Raw genomic sequence first — 27262 nt, 5'->3', positions numbered from 1 at the left:
CTCTTCTAAAGGCAAAGAATTCACTTTTCTATGGAAAGAGCAGTAACTACTAACTCACACCCAACTTTGCAAAAAAAAAAAAAAAAAGGAGAATACAACTTGCAATGGCAATTAGAATACTGTATCTTAAAATGATGGAAACTTTCAAGGAATTTGACTGCTATTGTCACCACCTACAAATTTGAGATATAGGGCCAGCCAAGATACATGTATATTTTGGAAAGTTAACAGTATCAGCAGAATGCCACTGTTTTAAAACATATTCCCTGATTCAACAATGGAGAGAAATGTCCTCTGTGAACAGACTGTATGTTTACAGTGAGAGCAAGCACTGGGACAGCGCTGGAAAAAGCAGCAGAATATAGCAACTTCCAAGGGTCTGAGGTGGTTTTCTCCAGCCAGTACTGGAGGTTAACCATCACTTGGTTGTTCAGACAATTTCTACTGGCATTCACATGGCCTCTCCTGGTTATTGTTCATCTCATCTCAAGGAGTTTGAATCCTTCAATAGAAGGCAATTCCTTAGTGACACCTACAATCAATCCCCGGGTTGGGAAGATCCCTTGAAGGAGGGAATGGCAACCCACTTCAGCATTCTTGCCTGGAGAATGCCATGGACAGAGGAGCCTGGCAGGCTATGGTCTATAGGGTCACAAAGAGTTGGACATGACTGAAGCGACTTAGCACGCACAGTCAGCTATTAAGTTTAATTTGCCTTAAATAGCTGACCTCAAGATGCATCAATATACATATGCAAAAGTGCATCATTGCTATCATCTGACTGTGTAATTCTGGACCAAAAGCTGTAAGATAGAGCTTGATTCTCTCTTTCTCAAGTAAGAAAATTGACTCCCCCACCCCTCAAAAAAAATCAGTGAAATACAAAATTAATTTGAGTATTTTATTTATAAATGTACATTTACTATAAAAGCTGTTGCATTTTAGACAATTTTATTTTATTTTTTTTACTATTTCTCAGAGTCATTTTAGAATAAATATTTTAAATGAAGGTTAGTGTAACTGATACAGAACATTGGCCCACCCAGAACAGTAACATCTTTTGGACGGACTCACATATGAGGTGGATCATTTCAGCTTGTTAAGTCTTACATTGTGTATAGGTAACTATAGTATGTATTGCATTAATAACACTACACAGAAAGAATGAACACATGTCATGAAAGTTTGCAAGTGAAAAACAAAGAGTTACCCATTTTTTTTTTCTTAAGAAAGAAGAGACTAGCTTTTGAAGTATAAGAAAAAAAAAGATATACTTCCTCAGGAACAATAAATCACTCACTTGCCTCATCTGTTTTTTAAACAAACACATTTACATTGTAGCTCAACGGAGCACAGCATTTTTTTTTCCTGGGATCTCAAAGATTATTTGAAAAGAAATAGATCATACTCATTATGCTGCATTGGAAAAAACAAGATCTAGTCTGCCCGAGCTGCCATGTAACAGACTCCAAATGAAATATAAATCAAATATAAATAGAAACAGTTGGCAATTAGAATTTAGAAAATGTTGGAGATTATTCTGTGCTGGTGACTATTGTTCATTATGGAAAAGCACATTTCACAGTTGGAGAATGGGGCTTTATTTTTCTTGACTTGATTCTAGCTTCAATACATGTACAATGAGTCTCACTAAGAAATATGTATAAATGGGTTTGTGAAACCAGAAGAGAATGTGCAATATTCATATAATCCTTACATAACGGATGGAGTTCCACATGTAAAAAGTATTCTATAAAAATCGGTTATGAATGATTCTATTGTACATGTTTTGTGCATTATTGGTGGTAAAGTACTCTTCTAATATCATGCAAAGTGCAAACATCCATATTATCAAAATACTTAATAAAACATGCAGGTGGTTAATCAAAATATTGGACTTAATCTGTACATTTTCAAAATGTTTTCAATTCTTCTTTTTTTTAAATTTTTTCCCCCTGTAAAGCAGCCAACACCTCCACGAGAAGTCTTGAGAACTTGGAAGTGACTTCATCTCTCTTCAATGTACTGCATCCATAATTCATCACTATGTGCAACAGCTTTGCATTTTCTAAGGCACAATTTTTAATGAAATGATGTGTAAATTTCAATCTAACAACAGCTCGTTCAAATAACAAAATGGCCAAACTATCTCCAGTGGCTGAGGAAATTTCTGCACTTACATGGAACCCGCATGCAGAGAACTTTCTAGCATGTAAATAAATAATTGCTAGCCATACTCAATAAGACACAGAAAAAAATTATTGCTTACATAACAGAAAACATCTACGTGATCTCCTTTTATGACTACGTTAACCTATTAGGAGTATATCCAGAGTCTACATTCATAAAGCGTCATCTGTCATCTTCACTTATTTGCCATCATTTTAAGGCAGAATAAATAGTCCCCCTTCCCCCAGTCTTCAGGAAAATAGCCTGAAGATCTAAAATGGGATGCTTTTTAATAACTTGATTCCAGATGAAACTCATCACACAGGGAAAAAAAATAAAACACCCCTCCACAAGAGCTCCTTGCTAAACTTCTCCATGAGCAAGGTCCAGAATTCTTGGTTCTGGAGTTCTAGAAGTCAAGAGAGTTGGTGATTGATGGCGTGGAGGAGGGCAGGCAGGTATCCAGTAGGGTGGGCAGGGGACGATGTGAGTGGTAGGTTCTTGCTGATCACACGCTAGTGGCTTCTCACATTGTACGTCACTGGATTCTATTAGGATGGACTCAGTGCTTCTCTTTAGCCACCTGGGCTTCAGCCCCCAAGGAGAACTTGAAGGCAAGGGTGAGCAGTGGTCACACCTAATGATGGACTGATCTCGATGACAGCTTCCATATGCCCCACACTGAGCCTTTTATTGAATCTAGAGCATGAAGAGAAGCAAGCAACAAAGCTCTCTTGGCTATCACTGACCCACCACTCTTCGGAAGATTAAACTTCCTCACAGATTTTGGTAGTAATTTTGGAAATAAGGACTGAATTATGTCCCTCTGGTTTCTTCCTACCCTTGGGCAATGTCCCAGAGTGTAAACCTAGCCAATATTACAAGGGTTCTATTTGATGGTTCAGCCTATACCAATGGCATAATTTCCAAAGGACACAGAATCTAATACTAACGGTGCAATAATTTATTGGTATGACTTCCACCTCAAAAGGTAAGTAACACAAACATTTCAAGATTACAGTATATATTATCAGCCTAGTGACTTTGCAGTAAAAAACAAGTTCTAGCTCAGAGCTAGATGGTGTGATTTTTAGTTTCTGAAATGCATTAATTGTATGCTCCTGACTCAGAAGACCATGTGTCTCAAATTGGCATGTCCTGCATTTTCTGCAGCTCAATTCTGTAAACATAAAATGTTTAATTCCTAGAAATGCTAAAAAAAAAAAAAACCCAAACAGGTTTATTGCATCATCTATCTCATTAACTCCCAAAAAAGAGAATAACATATTTTAAACCATAAGCCTGTTTGACCATGCTAAGACCTTTTCTTTTTGAACTATTCAGGATCATTACAATTCAACATTGTTTTGTATATACTGTGCAAATGCCAAAAAAAAAAAAAAGGAAACCAGGAAAAACATGAACACTGTGCTACAAAAGAACAGATATCATCTTTTAAAATAGCCTTTCAGAAATCAGATGAATGCTGTGGAGCCCCTGAACTTGGGATTTCGTTAAACAACTGCCAGGGGACACCCTCAGTAAGGAAATAGTGAGTGATCCAGAAGCTTGAAAACCACGTCACAATGTTGTGGGCTGGCCAGCACCTGGCATGAAGAAAACAGAGCAACATTTGGTTACAGAAGTCAACCATTCTGGATTTAGATGTTTAAACACTTCTGAAATTAGTAATGACCATTGCCAACATCTCTTCCTTCTAGGGAGGGGAAATCTGTCCCGCAGTGCCACTTGAAGTGTGGTCCAGGGACCAGGCACATTGGCATCAGCTGGAGCTTGTTAGAAATGCAGACTCTTAAGCACTATCCCAGAACTGAACAAGGAGCCCAGGTGGTTCATATGCCTTGTCAAGTTTGGTTGAAGTCCTGTGGATTTCACCCTAAACCAAATGACCTCCACCAAGTTTTCTTCCTTGTTTTCTGTGGCAAATAAGCAAGAAAATAATTTCTTTTCTCTCAGTTTCCTTAGCTTGTGATTTCTCTACAAATAAATACATTGCAACAGGAGGAATCTGACATATGATCTAGAAACAAGATTGTCAGATTTAGCAAATAAAATATAGAACACCCAATACAATTTGAATTTTAGATAAACAATAAATAAATCTTTTAGTATATATCCCATGGGATATTTGGGATACACTTGTGCTAAATCCTGAGCACGAGATGTTTGGGACATACACATACTAAAAATTCATTGTTTAGTTGAAACTCAAAGACATGTAACTGGGCATTTTGTATTTTATCTGGCAACTCTATCTAGAAAGGATGGTTTGGGTTCCATATTTCCTGCTGAAACCTTCACAAAGTTTCTCCTTCATTTTAGGCACCAGAGTTGTGATGAGGCAATTGCAACATTGGAAAAGACCCCCGGGATTTTGCATTAAATGCATTTCATGAAAGTGAATGATCAAACAGACACAAAGACACGGTCATCCAACACCCAAGCACAAATGGCACCAGTTAAACCATGTGACGGCTTGATTCGTGACAGGTAATTTGCTTTGCGCTTTTCTTCCCATTTACATATGAACTGTTTACATTACTTTTAGGAACTGCATTTTAATATGCTGTTATGCTATTTTTCCCCCTCCAAGAAAAAAATTTCATTTAAATGTGACCAGTTACTTGAAGAAAATAGGATTATATATTCAGGTTTTATTATTCCACACAATGAAGTTATTTCATTTCACTAAGAATGCCTATGATGTAAACCACCTCTCACATCTATCCATCTCCCTTCTTCTTAACTTCAGATCAAAATCAAGTAAAAAAAGAAAAAAATGATTTTTAGCCATTTTCCCCATTCTGACTCTTTTATTGCATCTGGGATATATTCAATCAATTCAAGTTTATTTATACTTCTCTAACCAACTATTAGCCTCTCCCCCTATTCACTCTGAAGGTAGAGTTTTTCCTTATGACACCAAGAAAGAGATGAGCAGTACTCTCAGATGTGGTGGTCATTCTCCCTGCCATTTGTTGACCTGATTAAAGTTTAGTCCAAAATGATATTAACAATTATTTGGAAAAATAAACGTGAGAGTTAGGAAAACTTGGAAAAAATAATTGGAGAGAAGGTAGCCAGTCTCTCTTTTAATACTGAAGCATAATATGAAGCTATATTAATTAAAACTGATACTAGAGAATAAACAGGTTGATAAAACATGATAAAATATCCAGAAATAGACCCAAAATATATATGGGAACTTAGTTTAGGAGAAAGTTGCATTTCAGATTCATAAGAAAAAATGGCATTTTCAGTAAGTTATAGTCACAATTGGCTAATTGGAAAACAAAATAAATCTAGTATCTATCTTATTTCTTACCCTCACATACATTTCTGATTATCATATGTTTATACGCCAAAAAGAAAATAAAAAACAATTCTAGGAGAAATCACAGCTAAATTTATTTATACCCTTGGAGTAGCCAGAACTTTCCTAAGTAGAACACAAAACCCAGAATCCAAAAAGGAAAAATGAGAGATATGTTTAACTACCTAAATTGAAAATTTATTCTATGAAAAAAAATCACAAAGTGGAAAGACCAATGATAACTGCCCAAAGTAGCAAATATAAAATAAAGGGAAAATTTCCTTAATTTACAAAAAACTCATAAAAAGCAACTGATAATAGAATAATGGGGAAATGATACAGAAATATAAAAGGTTTTAATAGAAAAAGAAGTATAAATGGTGAACAAATGAAAAGATGCTTAAACTCACTTATCTGTAGTTAAAGACTACAGATCAAAGGAAAGAGCTTTTATCCCCCCTGCCTAGCAGAGTGGAAATTTTAAAAGTTTGATGATATCCAGAGCTGACAAAGGCATGGAGAAAGAAAGAGGCTTTCATATACATTGCTCTTTTGGGGAATATAATTAGGCAAATTGGCTGAAGATTTAAAAGGCATGTGCCTTTTAACTCAGCAGTTCCACTTCCCTTGTGGTTCAGACAGTAAACTGTCTTCCTGCAATGTGAGAGACCTGGGTTTGATCCCTGGGCTGGGAAGATCCCTGGAGAAGGAAATGGCAACCCATTCCAGTACTCTTGCCTGGAAAATTCCATGGAGTGAGGAGCCTGGTAGGCTACATACAGTCCATGGGGTCTCAAAAGAGTTGGACATGACTGAGCGACTTCACTTTCCACTGCTCAGAATCTACCCTGTGGAAATGCTTTCAAAGGTTCATCAAGACATATATAAAAGGATGTTCACTGGAGCATTTAAAAAATAGTATTTAAAAAACTGGAATTAACAGGAGCACTCATTCACAGCATGTTAGTTTTAAATTATGGTAAGTCCATACAGTGGGACTGTATGCAGCTACAAAAGAGTCTTAAGAAGAATGAGGAGAAAGAACATGCTTAATGAAAAAATTGCCAAGATGTATCATTGCCTTCCCTGGTGGCTCAGATGGTAAAGAATCTGCCTGCAATGTGGGAGACCTGGGTTCAGTCCCTGGGTTGGGAAGATCCCCTGGAGGAGGGCATGGCAACCCACTCCAGTATTCTTGCCTGGAGAATTCCATGGACAGAGGAGCCTGGTGGGCAACAGTCCATGGAGCCGCAAAGTCAGACAGGAGTGAGCGACTAACACTTTCACTTTCATCATTAAGTTAAAAACAGCAGCAACAAAAACTAAGTACCACTGTGGTTATGCCATTACCTTTGTGAAATAAAAACCAACACAGGTAGACGTGTCACACACACACGCATCTGTGTGTTGGTGCACACACATGTGTATATACAAACATACATTCTGCCCCTGTCCCCAAGAAATTATTAGAAAGTGATCATGTGGTTAACTTCGAAGATTTTTTTCATTTTTAATCTTATATCTTTCTAAAAAATCCATTTTTTTCTAAACTTTTATCATTTATACCTTCTATTTATTTCTTCTTTTGAATATAGATACTGGTTCCTTAGGCAAAGAGATAATGAACCTTTTTGCTTTTGTCGTACTTAGTACATTTGTATTCTAAAAAATATCTAGTGAAATAGTGCATCAAAAATATTAAATAAAGAAAAAATAGTATCTTTAATCTACTTCCAATTACCTGCTTTTCATCTTACAGGACAGTTGCAGGAACCCCATGGTTCTTGTCTTCAGATTTGGAATCAAATGTACTTAATATCCCTTTTATTTGTATACACAAGAGAAAAATTGCTGGCCTAGATCCTAAAAGCTAATTTCCAAAAGAAATGTCAATGAAACACCCAGCTTCTCAATTAAAATAAAAATCTGGATGAAAACAGGTCACTGTTATCCAGAGGTGGGTTCGGGTTTGTTGTCTGCCGGTGTCCTTCAATCGCTTTAAATTATGAAAGAAATTCAGATTCACAGCACTTTCAAATCTGGTTGAACCATCCTTCAACATAACAGCGCCCTCTTCTGGTTCCATGGCTCACACTCAACAGGTCATTGAGGTTGCAGAAAAACTCCAATTCGCATAAATAATAGAAAAAAAAATTACTTTGAATCCTGGGACAAAAGGGTTTAGTTTCCTTTTTAATGTATAAAAACAAAACAAATACAAATATAGTTTAAGTAAAATATAATTGTATATTATACACATATATATGCATTTCTATGTGTGTGCTCAGTCATTTCCGACTCTTTGTGGCCCCATGGACTGTAGCCCGTCAGGCTCCTCTGTCCATGGGATTTTCCAGGTAAGAATACTGGAGTGGGGTGCCATTTCCTGCTCCAGGGGATCTTCCTGACCCAGGGATTGAACTTCGGCTTCCTGCACTGCAGGCAGTCTCCTGCATTGCAGGCAGAGTCTTTCCTAACTGGGTCACTAGAGAAGTCCTATCCAGCATGAAGATGATCACTCAGTCATGTCTGACTCTTTGCGTAGCCTACCAGGCTCCTCTGTTCATGGGATTTTCCAGGCAGTAGTACTGGTGTGGATTGCCATTTCCTTCTCGAGGGACCTTTCCGACCCAGGGATTGAACCCTGGTCTCCCACATTGTAGACAGATGCTTAACCGTCTGAGCCACCACTATATTTATGATGGAGACTGAGCAAAGATTCAGAGGCTAGCCACCGGCTACTTTCATATTTTCTAAACAGCAGCTGGGCAACAGCACCCCCTCGTGGCCCCCCACATTTATTAATACGTGACCTGTCTGTCAGGAGACCTAGGCATAAGATGGGAGAGCAGGCTGCTCAAGGAAGCTTCAAGGCAGCACACACTGGTTAAGCGCTTGATTAGCGTGTACTCTGGCATTTTGGAGGAGAGAGCACACCATTTTGTCTCTCAGAGAATTTTCAATTTAGTTGGGAACAAGCCCACATTATGCCATGAAACTTCTGAATGTAGGCATTGAGGAGCGGGTGCTGATTTGATGAGGAGTGCAGCACGACTCTTCACATGTGAGATACCCTCCACATGCTGCTGGAATTCTAAAGAGATACCTCAACAAATAAGACCTTATATCATCCCTGTATCTCACTGAAATCTCCATGGTGAGCTCAGGCAATGTCTCAAACTTGGTCTACATTTTCACCTGCTAGTGTGTTAATGTCCTTCTGGTTAAAAAGAATTTGGTCACATTGTAGCAGTCATTCAAGTAAGAAACAAACAGTAAATAAGAGGTCATTTCATTATTGTTTCTTTTACCTGTGCCGTGCTTAGTCACTCAGTCATGTCCAAATCTTTGTGACCCTGTGGACTGTAGCCCACCAGGCTTCTCTGTCCATGGGGATTCTCCAGGCAAGAATACTGGAGTGGGTTGCCATGCCCTCCTCCAGGGGATCTTCCTAATCCAGTGATTGAACCCAGGTCTCCCTCATTGCAGGCAGATTCTTTATCATTGTTAATAAATCTTTCTTTTAGTGTAGGAGTGTCAACTGATAGGGAGAAATAGTTGAATTCCTAAACTGGTCCAGGAAAGGCATGTGTTTGCACCCATACATCTCAAGGCATTTCCCCCCAGGACTTACTTCTGGATCTCATGTAGCAGTCATTACAGTTTAGAAGACCATTTCGAATCCTAACATCCGTCCCACTCACTGCGTCTCCAAGCTGTCCTTTACAAATTCCACACTACAGGGAGGAAAGAGCAGAAGTTATAAGGCACATAAGGAACTGTTTCCTTACAATGCTTGGCTACTGCTCACAAGAGTAGCACAGTAATCACTTCTCTAACTCCACATTTGTCGAGTACCTACTATGTATGAGATGCTGCTCTGTGACTTGATTTCCAGAAACAATATACTTTTAGCATTTTATCCCAAGTCCTAACATTCTACGGAGAAGGACACTGGTTCAGAGAGCTTAGGACAAGAGGTGGCTTATCCAAGGTTGTGAAGTTCGTGAGTGGTTATCAGGTTGAATCCCAAAGCCTATGCACACTGATTCTCAAGATGGAAGACTGTTTTAAACAGATTAAATCTTAGTAGTTTTAAATAAACACATGGCCAACAAATTATATATCGAAACATCTCTGAATAAGGCTTTTCACTGACTATAATCACTGCGGAATAGCACTCCCATTTATGTTTCCATGTTAGAGGCAACGATATCAAGGTAGCCTGTGTGCAGGAGATGGTGGCTGAACCAGCGAAGGAGGCAGTGGGGCGTGGTTCACGCCAGTCACTTGCAGGCAGGTTATGACCGAGCCCAGGAACAGAGGGTGAGCCCCAGACTGATGCTCTAAGGTCACCTGGGGCACAGGGAGGGTTCCATTCAAATTATATTACAAGCTACACCTACACAGAAGGGTAAGGGATAAATCCATATGGTGATGAACCTTAAAGCATCAAGTCAGCTCCTGGAAGTGAACGGTAAGAGAAAATAAAGGCCTTTACAGCTAAGAAGACAAGTCCCCTGTCCATTGAGAATCTGCAAAAACTTTTTGTCACCTTGATTATTTCGAGTTCTGGTAAAGTTTCTGAGAATAAACTGTGGTGTTAGAACATATCATCTTGACATTACCATGAAATTCTTAAAAGTATATACTATGAGCCTCACAATACTCCTAGATAATTTAGGATATACTTTATTTATGTGAATTTTACAACAATAATACTGAATAATTGAGTCTAAGTATCCATACTGTGTTTTGTTCATGATAAGTTTTGCTTTCCAGTGATTACTGACATAATTAAGCTAACAATTTCAGAACAACGTCATTCACTTTCTCTTAGCGTACAGGTAAAGTGAGTTATTTTAACCTGTGCAAGTTTACTTTATAGCTGAGGGGGGTACCAACAAGAAACAGGAAAAATCTCAAGAACACAGGAAAGCATGGTAGCATGATGAAGGGAAAGAAATGATTCTTTTCCAGAGCTACAGGGTGTAGCTTCGAAAATTATATATTATTTGAAACATGCCCATGGGTGATGAAAGGAGATGCCAATATAATCTGACATGTAAATTTCAAAAAAATAAATCAGGCAAGCATAAGTGGTTAGGTCACCTGCTAACTGGCAGGAGATCTGAGACTAGAATTAAAGCCTTTTCATTTTCAGTTATTCATTAATTCACTCCTCTAGAAATATTTACTGATACCATCTCCACTAGGTATACAGAGGAAATAGTGATGAGCTAGACAGACATGGTTCCTGCCCTTATGGAGCTTGTAGTTTATGAGAGGAGATGATCATTAAACAGTTTGATAGTGAGCAATAAGGAGCATGAAAGTTTCTATAAGGACTTGTAACAAAGGCTACCTGACTTAGTGTGCTGAGCAGGGCAGCTCTTGGAGGGAGTAATATTCCATCTGTGATTGCAGACACACTCATGTGGAGATCTACAACTTAGCAACTAGCTGTAACCACTCAATTGAGGGAAATCTCCCATCAGGTCAAAGACCAAAAACCTCTGAGTTAGGTCACAAGAGTCTAAGCAGCAGCAAAGATGTTACATTTCAAATAAATCTACCCTGCCTTTAAAGATTCAGAAGTATCATTGTCCTCCTGGGTGCCTTTCCTAGCTTCCTGCTAGAGTATACACTCTTTAGCAACAAAAAAAACATTTTTACAAAGACACGTGGCACAAATATGCCTTGCTTCCTCTAACTTGACATCCCAGAGGGATGCGTGATAGAAGAATTTTATCCTCAAAGATGGACTCCATGCCCATTTCTGTACAACGTAGAGACGGGGGGGCCTCACACAGAAAGGCTGTTAGGATTTCCAGGAGGTACTTACTAAGCACAGAATGAGGCCAAAACACATGACAAGACTGTACTCAGGGAGAAGAGCGATGAATACATACCTTAAAGCACTGGATGTGAAAATAGAGATTGAGGGTCTCAATGATCATTGCAGCGCCTTTACCCAGTGGAAGCCCACAGGAAGAGCACAGCTTTTTCCCACTTATAGACCTAGGTTGCAAAGTACACGGCATAATAAAATGTGCTGTTTAGAATCTGGAGCCTTATGCAAAAATGAAATGGAATATGGAGTCTCATGAATATGGAGCCTCATGCAAAAAAAAAAAGAAAACACAGGTTTTTAAAACACTGATATCATGAATGAAATGACAAATACTGAAATGACAATGAGCAGGAATTAAGCATTAGCTATAATCTGTATGCATGAATTATTTGTTATAAAAAGTTTGTGTTGTAGTCTGTTCAACCACAGTGATCAAATGCCTTGAAATGATTCAGTGTATTTATCACATGATTTCTTAATTCCTCAAAGACAATCAAGTTTAGTTTTACTAAGGTTTTAGTTGCATTAAGTTTTTCTGTAATTGGTTCATTGGCCCACTAGGGCATTTCTTTTTATTTATTACAAATTTTTTGTTGTTGCTTAAAAGTAAAGAGGAAATCATGACCCAGTCCAATAGGTACCAGGCAGATATAGGATCAAATCTCTGCCTTGACACCAAGTTCTGTGATCTGGTGTGAAGAACTCACGTCGGGTTTCCATTGCATTGGCTTAGACAGGATGGCTGGGCCCTACGTCAGTTTTCCCGCAACTAAGGTCAGATTGCAATGATGCTGACTGTGAGGAAATCTCTTGGAATTATGTAAGAAACTTTAAAATATGCAATATCATTTGGAAGCTAACAGTATACACAGGGACAGAAGAAACAGAAAGGAAGATGAGAGAAAGAAAGGAAGAGTTGCCCTTCACAAAGCTCTATTTATTAGGGTTTCCCTCTTATCCCATAGTTAAATGAAATTTCTGAATCAAAGAAAACCTTGCAGTACTTAGTAATTTGTTTCTCCAGGGAATGGAAGCTCAGGCAGCTTTTAAGAATATCATGGGGCCCAATTAATGTCCAGAAGCAATCATTAGAGAGCTTGAGTAGAATAAGAGGGAAGATGAAGTTTCGCTTCTCAGAGCCTGCCTGGACCACTGTAAGAGCCATCAGTGGATTCCGCCTAGAAGAACCGAGCCTCCTTGGGGGGAAAGGTGCCGACTTAGAAGGCTGGCAATTGTCTTGTGGATTTTCTTATTAGATTGTAGGTTCCACACAGTGTAATTAAAGCGATGGCCACAGTCGTGCCAACGTCACACACTTGGCTCTCTCGATCGAGGGCTGATAAAATCTTCAAGTGGATGGGGTGTGTTCCTTTGTCCTGCCTCTGTGTGTGTGTGTAGGAAGAGACATGGGTGAACAAATCCTCACGGTCCCCTGGCAAGCACTAATTTGGTGGTGATGGTGCCCAGCAGGCTCCAGTCAAAACAGAGCAGCCTCAGAAAGGCTTGCTGACCTCTTGTACCTGTTTGGTGACTGGCCAGGAGGGGTGGGGGAGCAGGGGGACAAGCGCCCAGCCTGGAAGTTCTCTCGAGGGCTTTTCCTGTAACATGGGAAAGGAGCCAAACATCATAAGTAAACAGAAGCTCAGTCCCACAAGAAAAGACATTTTAGAAGAAAAAAAAAAAAAAGCCCTCTTCCTTGACAACCATATAAAAGACCATAGCACATCCTAGTGGTAATTTTTTAATAAAAAGCAAAAAAAAAATTCCATCTAGCAGGTTTGTTCAGACACTGGCTGTATCATATCAAAACCAGGCTGGCACTGTTGAACAGAAAAGACAAAACAGTTTTCTATGCTTTATTTTTGCCAGGTTCTTTGCTAGTTAAAGTTGCACGCTGAGTTAGATATAAAAACTATGAATGGGATGGAAGGAAGAGATAAGTGGGGCTATAGGAAAAAGCTCTTCAAGAGAGCCCAGAAATAAAGAGCAGTGCTTAAAGGAAATATTTTTCAGTGAGGCGGCTTCCACCCTTATTCAGAAATTCATTACAGGTCCACATGATTGGGGGTGATGTTCAAAACAACCAATAACCACTATGTCAGGGGCATCTCCAAGGCAGAATGGTTCCCAGCCAGAAGCTCCCTCAGTGGTTTCACAGGTCTGCTGGATACACGTGAGCCCTGCCTGTGATCAAGCTGTCAGTTCTGGGCTTTCACTTTCAAAAGTTAATTTCACTTGTAAAGAAAGGAATAGGACACAGAAGAGAATGAGGAAAAGAGAAATGCCAGCATAGACATCAACAGGGCATGAGGCCATCTGTCTTGTAAATGCTTTCAGAATAACTTCCTGAGCCCCCGACCTCCCCCCCCAACCCCAAGCCTCCCTCCCTAGACAGAGCTTGTCTTCTTCAAAATATCAGTTTTTCATGGAATATCCTAAAGTATAAGAACCATTGCCTTGAAAGAAGGTTGAAAGTCACCACAGTAATAACAATAATGACTCCTTCTCTGTGATTTTACCTTCTATTATTGCTGCATATGTCATCTAGACACAGAAATGAAATTAGACATAAGCGAAAAGGGAGAAATGGTTTCAAACTGTATTGAGAAAAAAGTGTTAACAAGAAAAATCAGATAAAAAGGTGAACTTATAAGACAAGCTATCATCATCATTATCACCATCACTATCAGTATCCACATCATTGCCGACAATGTGTACCATCTTCCAGGCACAGGACCCTATGAGGCAGGCGCTTCTATTATTCCCATTTTATACATGAGGAAACTAGGGCAGAGAAAGATTAGGTATCTTGCTCAAAGTTTTATGCAGGCAAAGTGACAGAGTCAAAAGTTTGAATCCAGGTGGTCTGGCTCCTCGTAGAATGATTGGTTAAAGTATAATGTATATTATCTTTTTAAAACTGATTACAAGGAAACTGAAGGTCAAATATGACATAATGAAATTGTGGGTTCACTTTGAATCCCTTTACCTCTACTCATTCATACAAGTACTTTGGGTAAGTTATTTAATTTCCCTGAGCCGCAGTTTCCTTATCTGTAAAATGGAAACAATAACTCAATAATGTAATTGGGCGAGTTCAGTGAGTTAATATATGAAAAGAAGAGGAGAGAGATATATGCAAACCCTTCAACACAGTGCCTGTTACATTGACATGATTCAAAAATGATGGGAATTATTTTTATTGTAAAAAATATAATTGTTACAAAATCAGACTAAAGCCTGGGGTAGTTATTTAAGGAAAGAGAATGGTAAGGAGAGGAAAACATTTTTTTTCCTTGAAAGAACATTTCTCCATAGGCTCTGAGACAACGAAACTTGCTTAAATAAATTGGTAATACAACATGCCAGAAAATTCTTTCCAATGTTTAGATTTGTCAGTGAAAAACATTACTTTGTCTCTTTTAAGTTGCTAAATTCAGAGTAAATATTTACTTGCCAGGAAGATCATCCCAAACTTCATAAGTATTTGTTACCTTGACAATGACAGTGAATGGAGAGAAGGCACAAAAATGCTGCAAACCACTTGCCATCTCACACTTTTTCATTTTTCCCCCTTCTTTATCAGTTTAAAAGACAAGAAATTCCATATAATTAAATCCCTTTGCTGTACACTTGAAACTAACATGACACTGTAATTTAAACTTCAATTAAAAAAATTAAAAAAAAGAAAAGAAATCGCACAATCATCTTTTACTCACTTCCGCCTTTCACTCGGAGACTCAATCTGATGGTTAATGCTTTTGTCCAGTGGAAGGGTTTTTGGCTTCACATCTTCTAAAATGTGCATTGGTGGGTTTGATACCTGCTGATTCTGGGATGGATCTGAGGCCAAAGAAAGAACATACGGTTAGTGCTCGGTAAAGATGCTACCTTAGTGCTTAGTAATCACCTTTCTTTAAAGTACTAATGCCTGCTAAGGTCTCACAGTGATCTCATGGAACTTCCTAGTGCACAGTGGTGGGAGTTTATTCACTGTGCTGTTTAGCATGGCAGCCAGCAGAGGCCATATCTGTCTGGACGATGGGCTAGGAAGGGTTTATGATACTGAAACATGCATGTGCGCTTGCTAAGTCGCTTCAGTTGTTTGACTCTGCAACCCCACGGACTCTAGCCTGCCAGTCTCCTCTGTCCATGGGATTCTCCAGGCAAGAATACTAGAGTGGGTTGTCATGCCCTTCTCCAGGGATCAAACATGCATTTCTTAAGTCTCCTGCATTGGTAGGCAAGATCTTTATCACTAGTGCCACCTGGGAAGCCCAGTGAAACACGGGAGCTGGCCTTCTCCATTCTTACCCTGAGCTAGCTGTGGGCTCCCCCCACAGTGTGGGGCCCCAGCTTCTGTATCCAACTGGTGGTAGATTCCTTCTGATGCAGGGTTCTCAGAATGAGTCAAGACCCCTTGAGCTAGGCTGCTAAAATAAACAAATATATTTCAGAACAGGGATAAAAGCAACTGAAATGACTGATCTTATCCCTCAGGACAAGGAAGTACCAATTACAAAATGAAAAGAATGGGGATAACTAAATATTATTTTTATTTTAAACTAGATTTAAAATGGGTTTAGAATACTGTAAAATGCTTTGCATTTTCATTATCCATCAATTTAGCAAATCATCATTTCTGACATCCTCTCTACCTCCTTGTCCACAAAACTCTTCATTCTAATAATTTTGAGGAATGAAAGAGCTAACAATACTTTCCCAGATTTCCACAAGAGAGGGCTTATTGTAGAAAGCATTTAGGCCATATGGGGCTTTGGCAGCCTATGGTAATTCACTGGTCTTTTAGTAGCAAGTTGGACATGACTTAGTGACTAAAAAAAATAACAACAATGGCAAAGAAAGGAGAGATGGAAGAGACCTTTTTAAAGTTTCTGGTGACAACAGGGACTGTCTGGAGAAATAGCAATAATTCACATAAAATGTTTACCAGCATCCCTCAAATATTCTTGACTTGTGGATTTCAAAACTGGAAACTCTCTGTAAATAATTTTTTGTTGTTGTTTGTTTTGTTTGGTCTGTAAATAATTTTAACTGGCAACAGCTGTGCTGTTTTAAGGGCTCTGCAGGCTCTAGACATGGGCCCCAAACTCCAATATCCTACAATTCAGCGAGTCTTCTAGCTGATAAACCCAGAAGAATTCTCAGAGCAAGTCCCACCAGAAGAGTTCAGCTCCCACCCAACCTTTCAAATTGGTCAGTATTTGAAAATAATACTTAGATAACTTGTTGTTTCTTTAGGCCCCTCTAAGGATGCTATGAGCATGTACCCAAGTGTGTTTGCGCACACACGCATGCACATTTGTCAATATCTCTCTGATATATTGGAGCCCCAGGGGCACACATTTGTATCACAAAGAACTTGCTGGTAGCAGAGCCAGCCTCCTGGGTGATCTACACAGTCTCTCCTTGTTTAAAAAAGGTTTTACCTATTTAAACACTCAGAATATTTTTATTCAATAGCATAAGGACACTGACTTCAGAGCTATTAGAATGTGTTCAAGCAATAATATATGGATAATTTATTATTGGAAGATACTTTCAAAGCTGAATATGGCTTGCATTAGTGATGGAGTGAAGGGGCACAGCCCCGCTGCACACACCTGGATGAACACCCTGGACCGGCTCATACCTGCCCTTCTCCTCCAGTGGACCACCTTCCCTAGTCTTCAGCAGTGAGTCACTGTTATCCTCCTGGAATGGTCTCTTCTGTCTTGTCTCTTGTTCTTCCTCGCAACAGTTTTCCAAGTCCATCTTATTCTAAGGGAGAAATCAAGGATAATATAATTTTTAAACATACTAGACAACACTCAAGTCTGGCCATGGAATAGTTGGAACTTTTTTCAATCACATTGTCTATAAAGAATGGTTGTTCAAATCAACTGATTGGTAACTGATTTCCAATAATTTGAAATGAACATGTAATCTGGATCTCTCTTAAAAGTTATCACAAAAGGGATTTGGTTAGAAAACCTATCTTCCAAAATAAAACAAGATCATAGGACTGCTCACTTAGGGACAAGTGGCTTCAAGTGCCCATGGGTTATTTTAAAATGTAGATTATGAAGTGTAACCTTAAAAACTATACAAAAAATTTAATTTAAAATTTTAAAAGTGTTCAAATTTTAAAAGTTTAAATAAAAAATTCAAAGTTTGGTATGTGTAAATGGCTGGTACATATTGAAAAGTTAGTTGTTGGACAGTGTAGAATTTCTTTGAGTATGATTATAAACAACTTATTTTAAAGACTACACAGTGTTTCATAATTATTGCAATATATGAAAGAGATATGAAAGATTTGGCTTTTGTGATGATCTTTGTATACAACAGCAAAGATAAGCAATATTCTGAGCTTGGTGAGTAACTGCTGCTGCTGCTGCTGCTAAGTTGCTTCAGTCGTGTCTGACTCTGTGGGACCCCATAGATGGCAGCCCACCAGGCTCCCCTGTCCCTGGGATTCTCCAAGCAAGAACACTGAAGTGAGTTGCCATTTCCTTCTCCAATGCATGAAAGTGAAAAGCGAAAGTGAAGTCGCTCAGTCATGTCCAACTCTTAGCGACCCCATGGACTGCAGCCCACCAGGCTCCTTCGTCCATGGGATTTTCCAGGCAAGAGTACTGGAGTGGGGTGCCAAGTAACTAGGCAATATCAAATGTAGTGAATTTCTTTTGTATAATCTGTATTAAGTTAAAATTGGATAATTAAAAAAATATAGTGTGTTGCAGCATATCTTAATTGACTACAGAAACAACAAATATGACTATACCCAAGTGGTATTATGTTATTGCAAAATGAATGCATTCTGTTATTTATATCATCAAAAACATAAAGTGTAGATTATGGACAAGCCAGGACTTGCTATGACATTTGTCTACTACCTCCATGACCTTATTTAGGGGATACAGAGGTAGATCAGCCTTTCCAGACTCTCTCCAGCCCTTGAAGACACATATATATCTCATGTGGGATTTCAAGAGCTGTTTAGAAGCAACTTTTGTGGAGGCTGGTGCGAGCATCTTGTTGGCTTTGTTGGCATCATGCTGCTACCATCCAGGGCAAAGAGATGAATGGTCTGGCAGAGAGAAACACATGTCTGCTGAGTGAATGAATGATGGGCAGTGAGAAAGACACTCCAGCACACGGCATTGCTAACCAGGGTCATGCCAGCCTGTGCAGGCAGAGCCGGCCTCAGTAATGTGTTCGCTGCTTCTTAGGGATCGACTCTAGGGTTTGGCCATGGCAGTGATGGTACCATGGGGTACAACGGCCATGTGGTAGCTGACATGATTCTATAGCAGTCCTGTACATAAACTGGTGGGAAACTTGGCCTTGTGGTTTTATATTTTTATTTTGGTTTACTTATTTCACGAATTGCTTTTAATCTATGGTCTCACCACCGTCCCACTGCCTTCTGTCACAGAGGAAGATGTAGAGAGCTGGTCTGCAGAACTTGAAGAAATAGTAAATGGAACCACAGTGTCCTCAATTATTTTCCGCTCCTAGGGGAAGGACAGGAATTAATGAAAGGAAAAACAGTATTTGTCAAGAGAAAAGTGTCATTAAAGGACTTTGGGAAAAACATCAGAATTATGTGCAAACAAGCAGTGCATAAAAAAAGGTCTTTTAAAATCAGATAGCATTCTCTATGGGAAATGATTAAGAAATTAGCATTTAATTTAGAAAAACAGTCTTTGCAAGATAATGAGTTCATATGATTCAAGAAGCCTAATTAGAAATGCTTTTGGGGGAGGATTATGCACAAAAATTATTGTTGAAGATAAAATTCACAACAATATTAATCATAAATTTTGGATAATATACATAAAGTATAGCTTCAAATTCTTGAATATGGTCTGGCTTGTTCATTGAAAAAAAGGAAACAAAACCAAATTCTCCTCCCTTCCAAATCTCTTTAGTATTATGGTGAATGCAGTAGTAAGGATTCACTTAGCTTTGATATCAAAATTATCCTTGCAAAATTAGTATTAATTCTCTACTACCAAACACACAAATAATTCCCTAACAAACACACAAACAAACAAATTGATAGTTTCATGTCTTGTAAGACAAATAAAAAAATCTGACCTCTATGACTAAAGAAGAGATATACTTCTATTCCTTCCCTTGACCATGACTCAACATACCCTCACTACAAACTAAATCTGGGAGAGCAGTGGTCTTTCACAGTCTATAGGACTCTTTTAAAAGGTTGATGGGGCTCCACTGTGAGTAAAGAGAATCAAAGATAGCCCCACACCCCATGCAGAATGGATACACAAAGTTCTGAGAGATTTTGAGGAATTAAGGCTTCAGGGTGAAATTCCTACTAGGGAATTTCCTACCTCCTCATAGTATCTGCGTTCTTCTTCTTCCACCTCCTTTTGGGCCTTTTCCCACTCTTCTTTCAGCTTGTCCTGCTCCTTCTGGTATTTCTCCTGTTATGGAATTTCCATAGATTGTTCTGAACTGACCAGTGCATACAGCACTGGGATCTTCCCCCAATAAACTGTCATGCACAATGGGTTGCAAAACTCTCTTCTTGTTGTAATGTTCTGAATCTAACCCATTCATGCACCCAAAGAGGAATACTGTTTTGTGGTACTTAAGCATGTTAGGGACATAAAAATCCAAAGGAGAACAATCTTTAGTGCTGTGGGTATTTCATAGAATTGTTCCTCAGATATATGACTAGACATTTGCTTATGAAAAGAGGACAGATGAAAAGGCTAAAATCTTCTTAACTTGTGTTTTAAGAGATAGGCTAAACCAATAGTTTGTTTTTACTGGGCCCTTCAGAGATGAGTTTTGCCATTCCGCTAACAGAAATATGTTGGTGCTGGGAGAGTTTAAGAAAAGATTTTTTAAAAATCTCAGAGGTTTGCAATACAGAGAAAGGTCCAAAGTGGATGAGATGATAATTAGTTGAGTGGGCATTCTATTAAAATGGAGTCTTCCTGGCTTTAAGTCCTCCTGAATTAAGAGTAGCTTTTAAACAGCCCATTAGAAGGTGTCCATATCAGAACTGTGATTATTATTTTCAGAAAAAATATGACACTAGTCACTTCTTCTGGAGAACAAAGCAAAATACTCTGAATTTTGGAGAGGTTTAAAAATGTGACTGGAGTCCCTGACGCTTGACTAGAAGAAATGAATACACGGAAATGAAAACGAACGCTTGAGATGAGAACTGACGCCCCTGGATGCCTTGGGAATGGCATCCCTGACGTGACAGAGACAGAGGACTCACTGGAGCATATTGTCCCACACACAGTCACATACTCTAGGCTGATTACTGTCCCTACCCTCTCTGAGGCTGACAAAGTCTGTGCTTTTGTCTTCTTAGGGAAGGCCCCGAGAATTCCTCCAGGTATTACTTCTTATGTCATTACCTTAGGAGCGAAAGGGCTTAACGGAATTGTCTGGAAACTAACGTTTGTATTCATGTTCTGGTAAAAGCTACTGTTGGTCAACCCACGGCAAGCTTTTACCTTCAGGTCAAAATTTTATCAAAACCTAATATTGTAAAGTTCTAGAGAGAGACTCCAGGGAGCTTCAGAATAGAGGAAACAGACCTTCAAACTTTACCAAACCTGAAAAACAAGCCAAGATTCTTAGGTTTATCGGTTCTAGGAGTTGACGTCATGTCTCCTTCACCAAGAGGATGAATTGATGATGTCTCCCTCACTCAGAGGTGAAAGGTGGGGTCTGTCTGTCACTCGCACACACCCTTCCTTCCCCAGAAACACCTCAGCCCTAAGCCTACAATCCACGCCTAAAACCACAGCCACCTTTCAGAGTGTAGCAGACACAGCGTCACCCCAGGACACATGGGCATCTGTTGTCCCCACAGCTCTGGGACTTTGCTGAATTTAGTTCTTACTAACATTTGGCATTGAAAGTTTACTCCTATGATATTCTGAAAAGTGTCAAAGTAAAAGGGCAGACCCAGAGCCACACTACAATTGATTATCTAGCTGACCCTTGCTCCCTGGGAATTAAGCCGAAAGGATAAGAACAAAAATATAAGGAAAAAAAAAAGTAAAATAAACTTGCATTAAGCACTGCTTTCTGCACATCGGCAGAAAGTCAATCCCATTGGGAATATAGTGGAAAGAACAGTCATCCAGGCGTGGATTTGACACAAGGCTCAATATCTGTTAGAGGTGTGGCCTTGGGAAGATGATCTTTTTTTTGACCCTTAATTTCTTCAATTGCAAACTGAGACTAATAAGACATACTTTGACACGTTTCATGAGGATTAAATTAGATAAAGTATGTCAAGCACCCACAAATATGCCAGTTCTGGCACACCCTGAGCTCTCAGCATGGGATGGTTTCTAAGGTTACTGAGTTCCTTTCTGAAGCCATGTTGCTCCACAAACCTGGCACAAAACAAGTAAGAGCACAAGAAGCTTACCCCCAGAATTTTTCTAGAATTGAAAATTAGGAGCATTTGCTCAAAGACAGAGCAAGTACTTCTACTTAATATATAAGACCCAGGTCAAATTTTATTTCACATGTATGCTATCAAATAGCTTTCTGATTTTTTCCCACCCTTAGCTGGACTGGAATTTGACTAGCAGCTAAGGAGATGATGAATGGGTCGGTGGGCCCTTAATCAATACCTGAATATTTTTCTGAGTGAATCTTTTTTTTCCCCTTACGTTCATCAGTGTAACCTCCGGTGGGAGGAATTAGACATTGGGCATTCTGTCTCATGGACACAAAATGGATGAACTTAGACTCAACGACTTCTGAGAAGAAGCTGAGTCCATGCATCTCCTATGCTAAACAACTATTTAACACAACAGAAATTAAGAGAGCATCCCTAAAAGAAGGGGAAAAAAGCAGCAAACCTACCTGGAGCAAACGCTCCTGCTCCTGTTGCCATTTTTCCTGTCGCCTGCGCTCCTCTTCTGGGTCCCAGGCCCAGAACTTAAACTGCTTAGAAAATAAAACCATGATCAAAATTCAGCCACATCCTCAAGGCCAGGCTGGGACAAGGGACACAATTAGCTCCCAGTCTGATACCCAGATGGACATGCAGAAGCAGAAGTCTTCCCATATCTAAAGGTACTCTTTGTTGGCAGAAACTATTCTTTTTTTCTTTGGCCTTGCCACTTGGCATGCAGGATCTTAGTTCCTTGACTAGGGATTGAACTCATACCCTCTGCATTGGGAGCATGCAGTCTTAACTATTGGACTGCCAGGGAAGTTCCCCAGAAACCACTTTTTAGCCTTAGTCCATCTTTGGTTTCCTTCCAGAATGCTAGTATGATTCTGTGAACCTTTTTGGAGCTAATGAAAACACAAAGTAGTTAGCCACTGGCATGGGAAGGCTTTTGTTTCCTTTCTCTTATCAGTGATCTCTTAAATGTATTCACGCTCCTGAGCATAAGATACATTCTGTATATTGATCCTGGGGTCAAGCAAATAGGCATGCTTATCTCAGCAGAACTGCCCAGGGCCTGCATAAGAAACATTTCAAACACAAAGACTTTTTTTTTGTGGTCTTTTTTTCCCCTATGTTATTTTATTTTTTTACTGAGGGATAATTGCTTTACATAATTTTGTTGTTTTCTGTCAAACCTCAACATGGATCAGCCATAGGTACACATATATCCCCTCCCTTTTGAACCTCCCTCCCCATCTCCTGCCCCATCTCACCCCTCTAGATTGATAGAGAGCCCCTGTTTGAGTTTGTTTTGGTCTTTTAAACAGGTTTTGTGTGTGTGTGTGTGTGAGTGTGACTTGGGGAATCAAGTGAGTGAATGGAAATAATGGGAGCAGGATGCATAAACCAAGGTGGGCACCTGGGCCATGGAAGATGAATGAGATTGAGAGTCCAAGGGGGAAGAAAAATCATAACTGGTCCCTAAAGTCAGCCGAAGTGGACAGACTGCTGTATTTAAGGTTGGCCTCCCTTGTCACCCAGAATAGGTGCTGAGGAAATGAAGTCTCCCCAGTAACTGTGTTTCTTCACTCCCCTCTGTTCTGATGAGGTGGTTTTGGGATCCACATAGCACTGTCTCAGAATCCTGAGAAGGAATCAGGTGAGGGTCAGGGAGTAGGAAGGAGGGGAAAGAGTCTGGGCTGATAGGTGGCAAGCAGACTCCACCTGCGGCGGCTGCCTGCGGAGCAGGACAGAATCAATCTCATCCAAGGTTTCAAGGGGGCTTTCCTGGTGGCTCAGAGGTTAAAGCGTCTGCCTCCAATGCGGGAGACCCGGGTTCTATCCCTGGGTCGGGAAGATCCCCTGGAGAAGGAAATGGCAATCCACTCCAGTATTCTTGCCTGGAGAATCCCATGGACGGAGAAGCCTAGTAGGTTATAGTCCACGGGGTCGCAAAGAGTCGGACACGACTGAGCAACTTCACCTCACCTCACCTCGATGACTGCCCAAGATACCTGGGTCAGCCCACCTGCCATCCTCCCCTGCCTGCCCTCAGTGGATCAGGTTACCACCCAGGAGCACAGTGCTGGTCTGGTCATGAAGCATCTTCAGGCTGAGAATGTGAGCCAGGCCATGAGTATGGCTTGGTTTTTAACATTATAAAAATTTATAGCTTTGATGTATAGACGTGAAATGTGGGCCTCAACCGATACTCATGCTTGTGGGTCCTGCAAATGGTAGGGATGGCCACAAAAAGTCAAAAGAACATCAAATTTAGGTCAGCATTTTCAAGGAATTCACTTATATAGATCAGTAACTTCTCTCTTTCTTATTCTATTTTCTATACCTTAGAAATAAGAATGTATCTCTTTAGGACACCCTTTCTTTCCACCCCTGCCCAGGGGGGACAAGAACAATTTGACAGTGTTGTTCCTGTGTCATTAAAATGGAAATCAATGAATTATGTTATACTGGGTGATTGCGACCCTTCTCCATCCTGCACAGGCACTTAGGAATTCCTAAGGTGAGACAAGTTACCCACAGAGAAGAATTAGTTTTGGCTATGGTGGGCCTCTTGGATCAGCCGTCGGGAAGGATTTGCTCATGTATCAAGCACTATGCTAAAGGTTTGTGTGTAATTATTTCAAACGAAGCTCGTAGCACCCTGAAAGGAAAGTATTACTATCTCATTGTATGATCAAGGAAGACAAGTTTCCGAAAAGATATATAGCACCTTCAGGGTCATATGGTTAGCAAGTCTGTAATCAAAGGTACAACAATGATTGTGTGGTGACACCTGGGTAGCTCCAGAAATGTTACCGTTGACTGTCCCGAAGAGGAAGGCTCCAGATCCGATGGGACTTTCAGAGAGTGAGTAAGGGTGACAGGCCCAGCACCAGAAACACTCAGCTCAGAGAAGAGTCAGGTCTACAGAGAGTGTTCAGGCATAATTTGGGAGCAGGGAATTTTTACAGTGTCATGTGTCTTGACATTTTAATTAGCAAAAGCTTTTTTTTTATTTCATCAAAATAAAAAATTGAAAACTAAATGTACAGTTAATATTATTCAAGATACTGACTGTGAGGAGTATAACTCAGACAGCGTGGGTCACAAAGACATGGTCCAGGCTGAGCCCTATAGCACACTGTGTTACTGTACTGTCCCATTGAGAAAAAACGTTTTGAAAAATAATTTTTTTTAATTAAAAAATTTAAAAATGATTTTTTGAATGCCTACAGAAGTTACATATTTTATTACTTTTTACAAATATAAACAACTGAGATGACTTGACGTCATCTCGGTTGTTTTTGATTTTACTTTCCTGACTCACCATTTTGTTTTCAACTTTGCAAAACGATAATTCATGTCTTTCTTCATGATTCAACTGACAGCATTATACACAACTTACAAATATTCTTTTCTAATCAAAAGTTTGGAGCCTATTTCAGATTGAATCTTAAGTGAATTAAATACCTTATAAATTAAAATCCACTAAATGCATGATCTTATTTCTTAACAGAGTTACTTACAGGTGTAGTTACAGGTGACTTTTCACTACTTGGAGAATCCACTGTACAGAAAGAAAGGGAAAAAAGATCACAAGGTGAGTAGCTTCTAATTGTCTTTCTTTTTTGATCCTCTTCAGTGAAGTGTGGTTCCTATGTCAGCTTCAAACCAACTTTTTTTTTGGTAAGCCAAGAGCACTAGAGAATCATAATAAAGCAGGCCTCTGAAGCAGCTTGTACCCATCACCAAGAGAAGTCACAACCAGTATAATACGATTGATTACATCAATGAGCACCAGGCACTAGACTACAGGAAGCAAAATCTACCCCTCGGAGTGCTGCTTTTAATGCACCTCGCACTCTGGCTTGACTGACAGACCCCCGTCTCACGTGGAGAAGGACCGCGCAGAGGGGCCGGATGTCATCAAGAGGTAGAAAGGGAGACACAGTTAACAAGAGAACCGCAACCAGTTCCTGCTAAGTGCTTCTAATTTTTATTTAAAAAGAAGAGGACCATAAAGAAAGAGGTAAATATCGTTTCTTTGGATTTTCAAAATCAAAGTACAATTTCATGAATTTTCCTCCCAATGTTAGTATTAACTGGCGCTGATATCAAAGAATTAACTCTGCTTAACTGTGTGCCCGAAACAAGTCTTCCACGCCCCCTCTGGAATCAGAAGTGAAGAACAGTACCAGATAGCATTGGTTGCCCACAACACGGATTTTTGCACAAAAGAAACAGAGCTCCCCAGTATGCATTTTACCTGACTGGGAGAAAAACTGGGAACGTCGCCAAGAGTTCTGAACTCTCAGCGGAATGCTGGCAGTGCCAGGCGACTCTAGATGAGATGGCAGAACAGAACAAACAGAAAACCATGAAAACAGGGGTGAGACTTGAATAGAACTGTGCTCCCAAGTACTGCTCAGGCAGTAATGTGGGCAATGGGGAGCAGCTGGAAACACACGTGAAGCTTCACTTGTTCGCCCGCTGTTCAGCTCCCACTGTGCCCCCCAGTCCCAGTTGGGGACCCCTATCATAGATGTTCTTTGTAAGTACCCGTATTTAAGAATCTAAGTATCACAATAAAACAGACACAAAACCCAAAGATGTGGACAAAAGTCCATAGATGGGCAAGTTTATGCTATTGTTTGTCTTTGGTTTTGGTTTGGATTTTAGGGGCTCATACTTTAAGGTGCTGAATCTCAATATGGAGGGAGAATGTGCTATGCAAGGGCAAAATGCATAGCTGACATTGCTTTTGGAGAGCACTAGAAAAAAGTATAAAAGACAGGAGAGATGAGTTCAATTATTTTTATACACTTTATAAAGGTTACTATGGAAGTCTGTGGTGGCAGTTACATATGCGTGCAGCAAAAGGATGTATATCTGTGTATCTCTAATGGGGTAGCAGCGAACAGACAGAAGCTCAAGGCAAGCATTTGCATCCTGAACGTATGTGCTGGACTCATCTGTCATCATTCTCGATGCAAATAAAGACATCACTTTTTAAAATGTGCACATATTTCCCTGAAACATCCATTTGAGCTATTTTTCTACTGTTGGGAGACAGTTGAGAAAAGGAAATTGTCATCTTTAAATGCATTTCATGAATGTTTTTGGAGTATTTAGAGACTATTTATACACTGTGTATGTTAGAGGGAAATCTGTGGAGCATCACTAGGGCCTCCAGTAGGTCTGTGGTAGCCTGTCTGATCAGCCGAGAGACAGAGGACTCAGTGGTGATGGTGGTGACATCAACGTCCTGGGGACAGAATATCAAGTGTGGCTCCCAGACTCCTGATCCCAACCCTACAGGCTCCTCTGGACTTGATGTGCAGCCTCTGACTAGTCACTTACATGTGCACTGACTTTTTCTATCTGGGCAGAGCCCTATACTTCCCCCCAAATTAAAGACAAATCATGTCTTTTAAGAATACATTGATTAGAGGCCTTTTGCTTCTTGAAAGATACAAAGAAAGAACTT

At 39.8% G+C, this 27262-nt stretch overlaps 1 protein-coding gene across 1 annotated transcript in view; it reads right to left on the bottom strand.

The window, feature by feature from the left end:
* Positions 1 to 900: 900 nt before the first annotated feature.
* LIMCH1 (LIM and calponin homology domains 1) overlaps positions 901 to 27262 on the bottom strand; it is a 354210-nt gene continuing 327848 nt past the window's right edge. The window contains exons 23-32 of the mRNA XM_052642168.1: positions 25302 to 25342; positions 22239 to 22319; positions 19721 to 19813; positions 18773 to 18877; positions 17011 to 17138; positions 15672 to 15790; positions 15077 to 15200; positions 11416 to 11524; positions 9138 to 9240; positions 901 to 3776 (exon numbers count right to left, since the gene is read on the bottom strand). Of these exons, the coding sequence (XP_052498128.1) occupies positions 3751 to 3776; positions 9138 to 9240; positions 11416 to 11524; positions 15077 to 15200; positions 15672 to 15790; positions 17011 to 17138; positions 18773 to 18877; positions 19721 to 19813; positions 22239 to 22319; positions 25302 to 25342 (929 nt within the window). The 3' untranslated portion in view covers positions 901 to 3750. The remainder of the gene's footprint in view (positions 3777 to 9137; positions 9241 to 11415; positions 11525 to 15076; positions 15201 to 15671; positions 15791 to 17010; positions 17139 to 18772; positions 18878 to 19720; positions 19814 to 22238; positions 22320 to 25301; positions 25343 to 27262) is intronic.

Source organism: Budorcas taxicolor, chromosome 6 (genome assembly GCF_023091745.1).
Source record: "Budorcas taxicolor isolate Tak-1 chromosome 6, Takin1.1, whole genome shotgun sequence".
In the NCBI taxonomy this organism is placed as follows: Eukaryota; Metazoa; Chordata; class Mammalia; order Artiodactyla; family Bovidae; genus Budorcas; species Budorcas taxicolor.
This window is presented reverse-complemented; position numbering and strand designations above follow the sequence as displayed.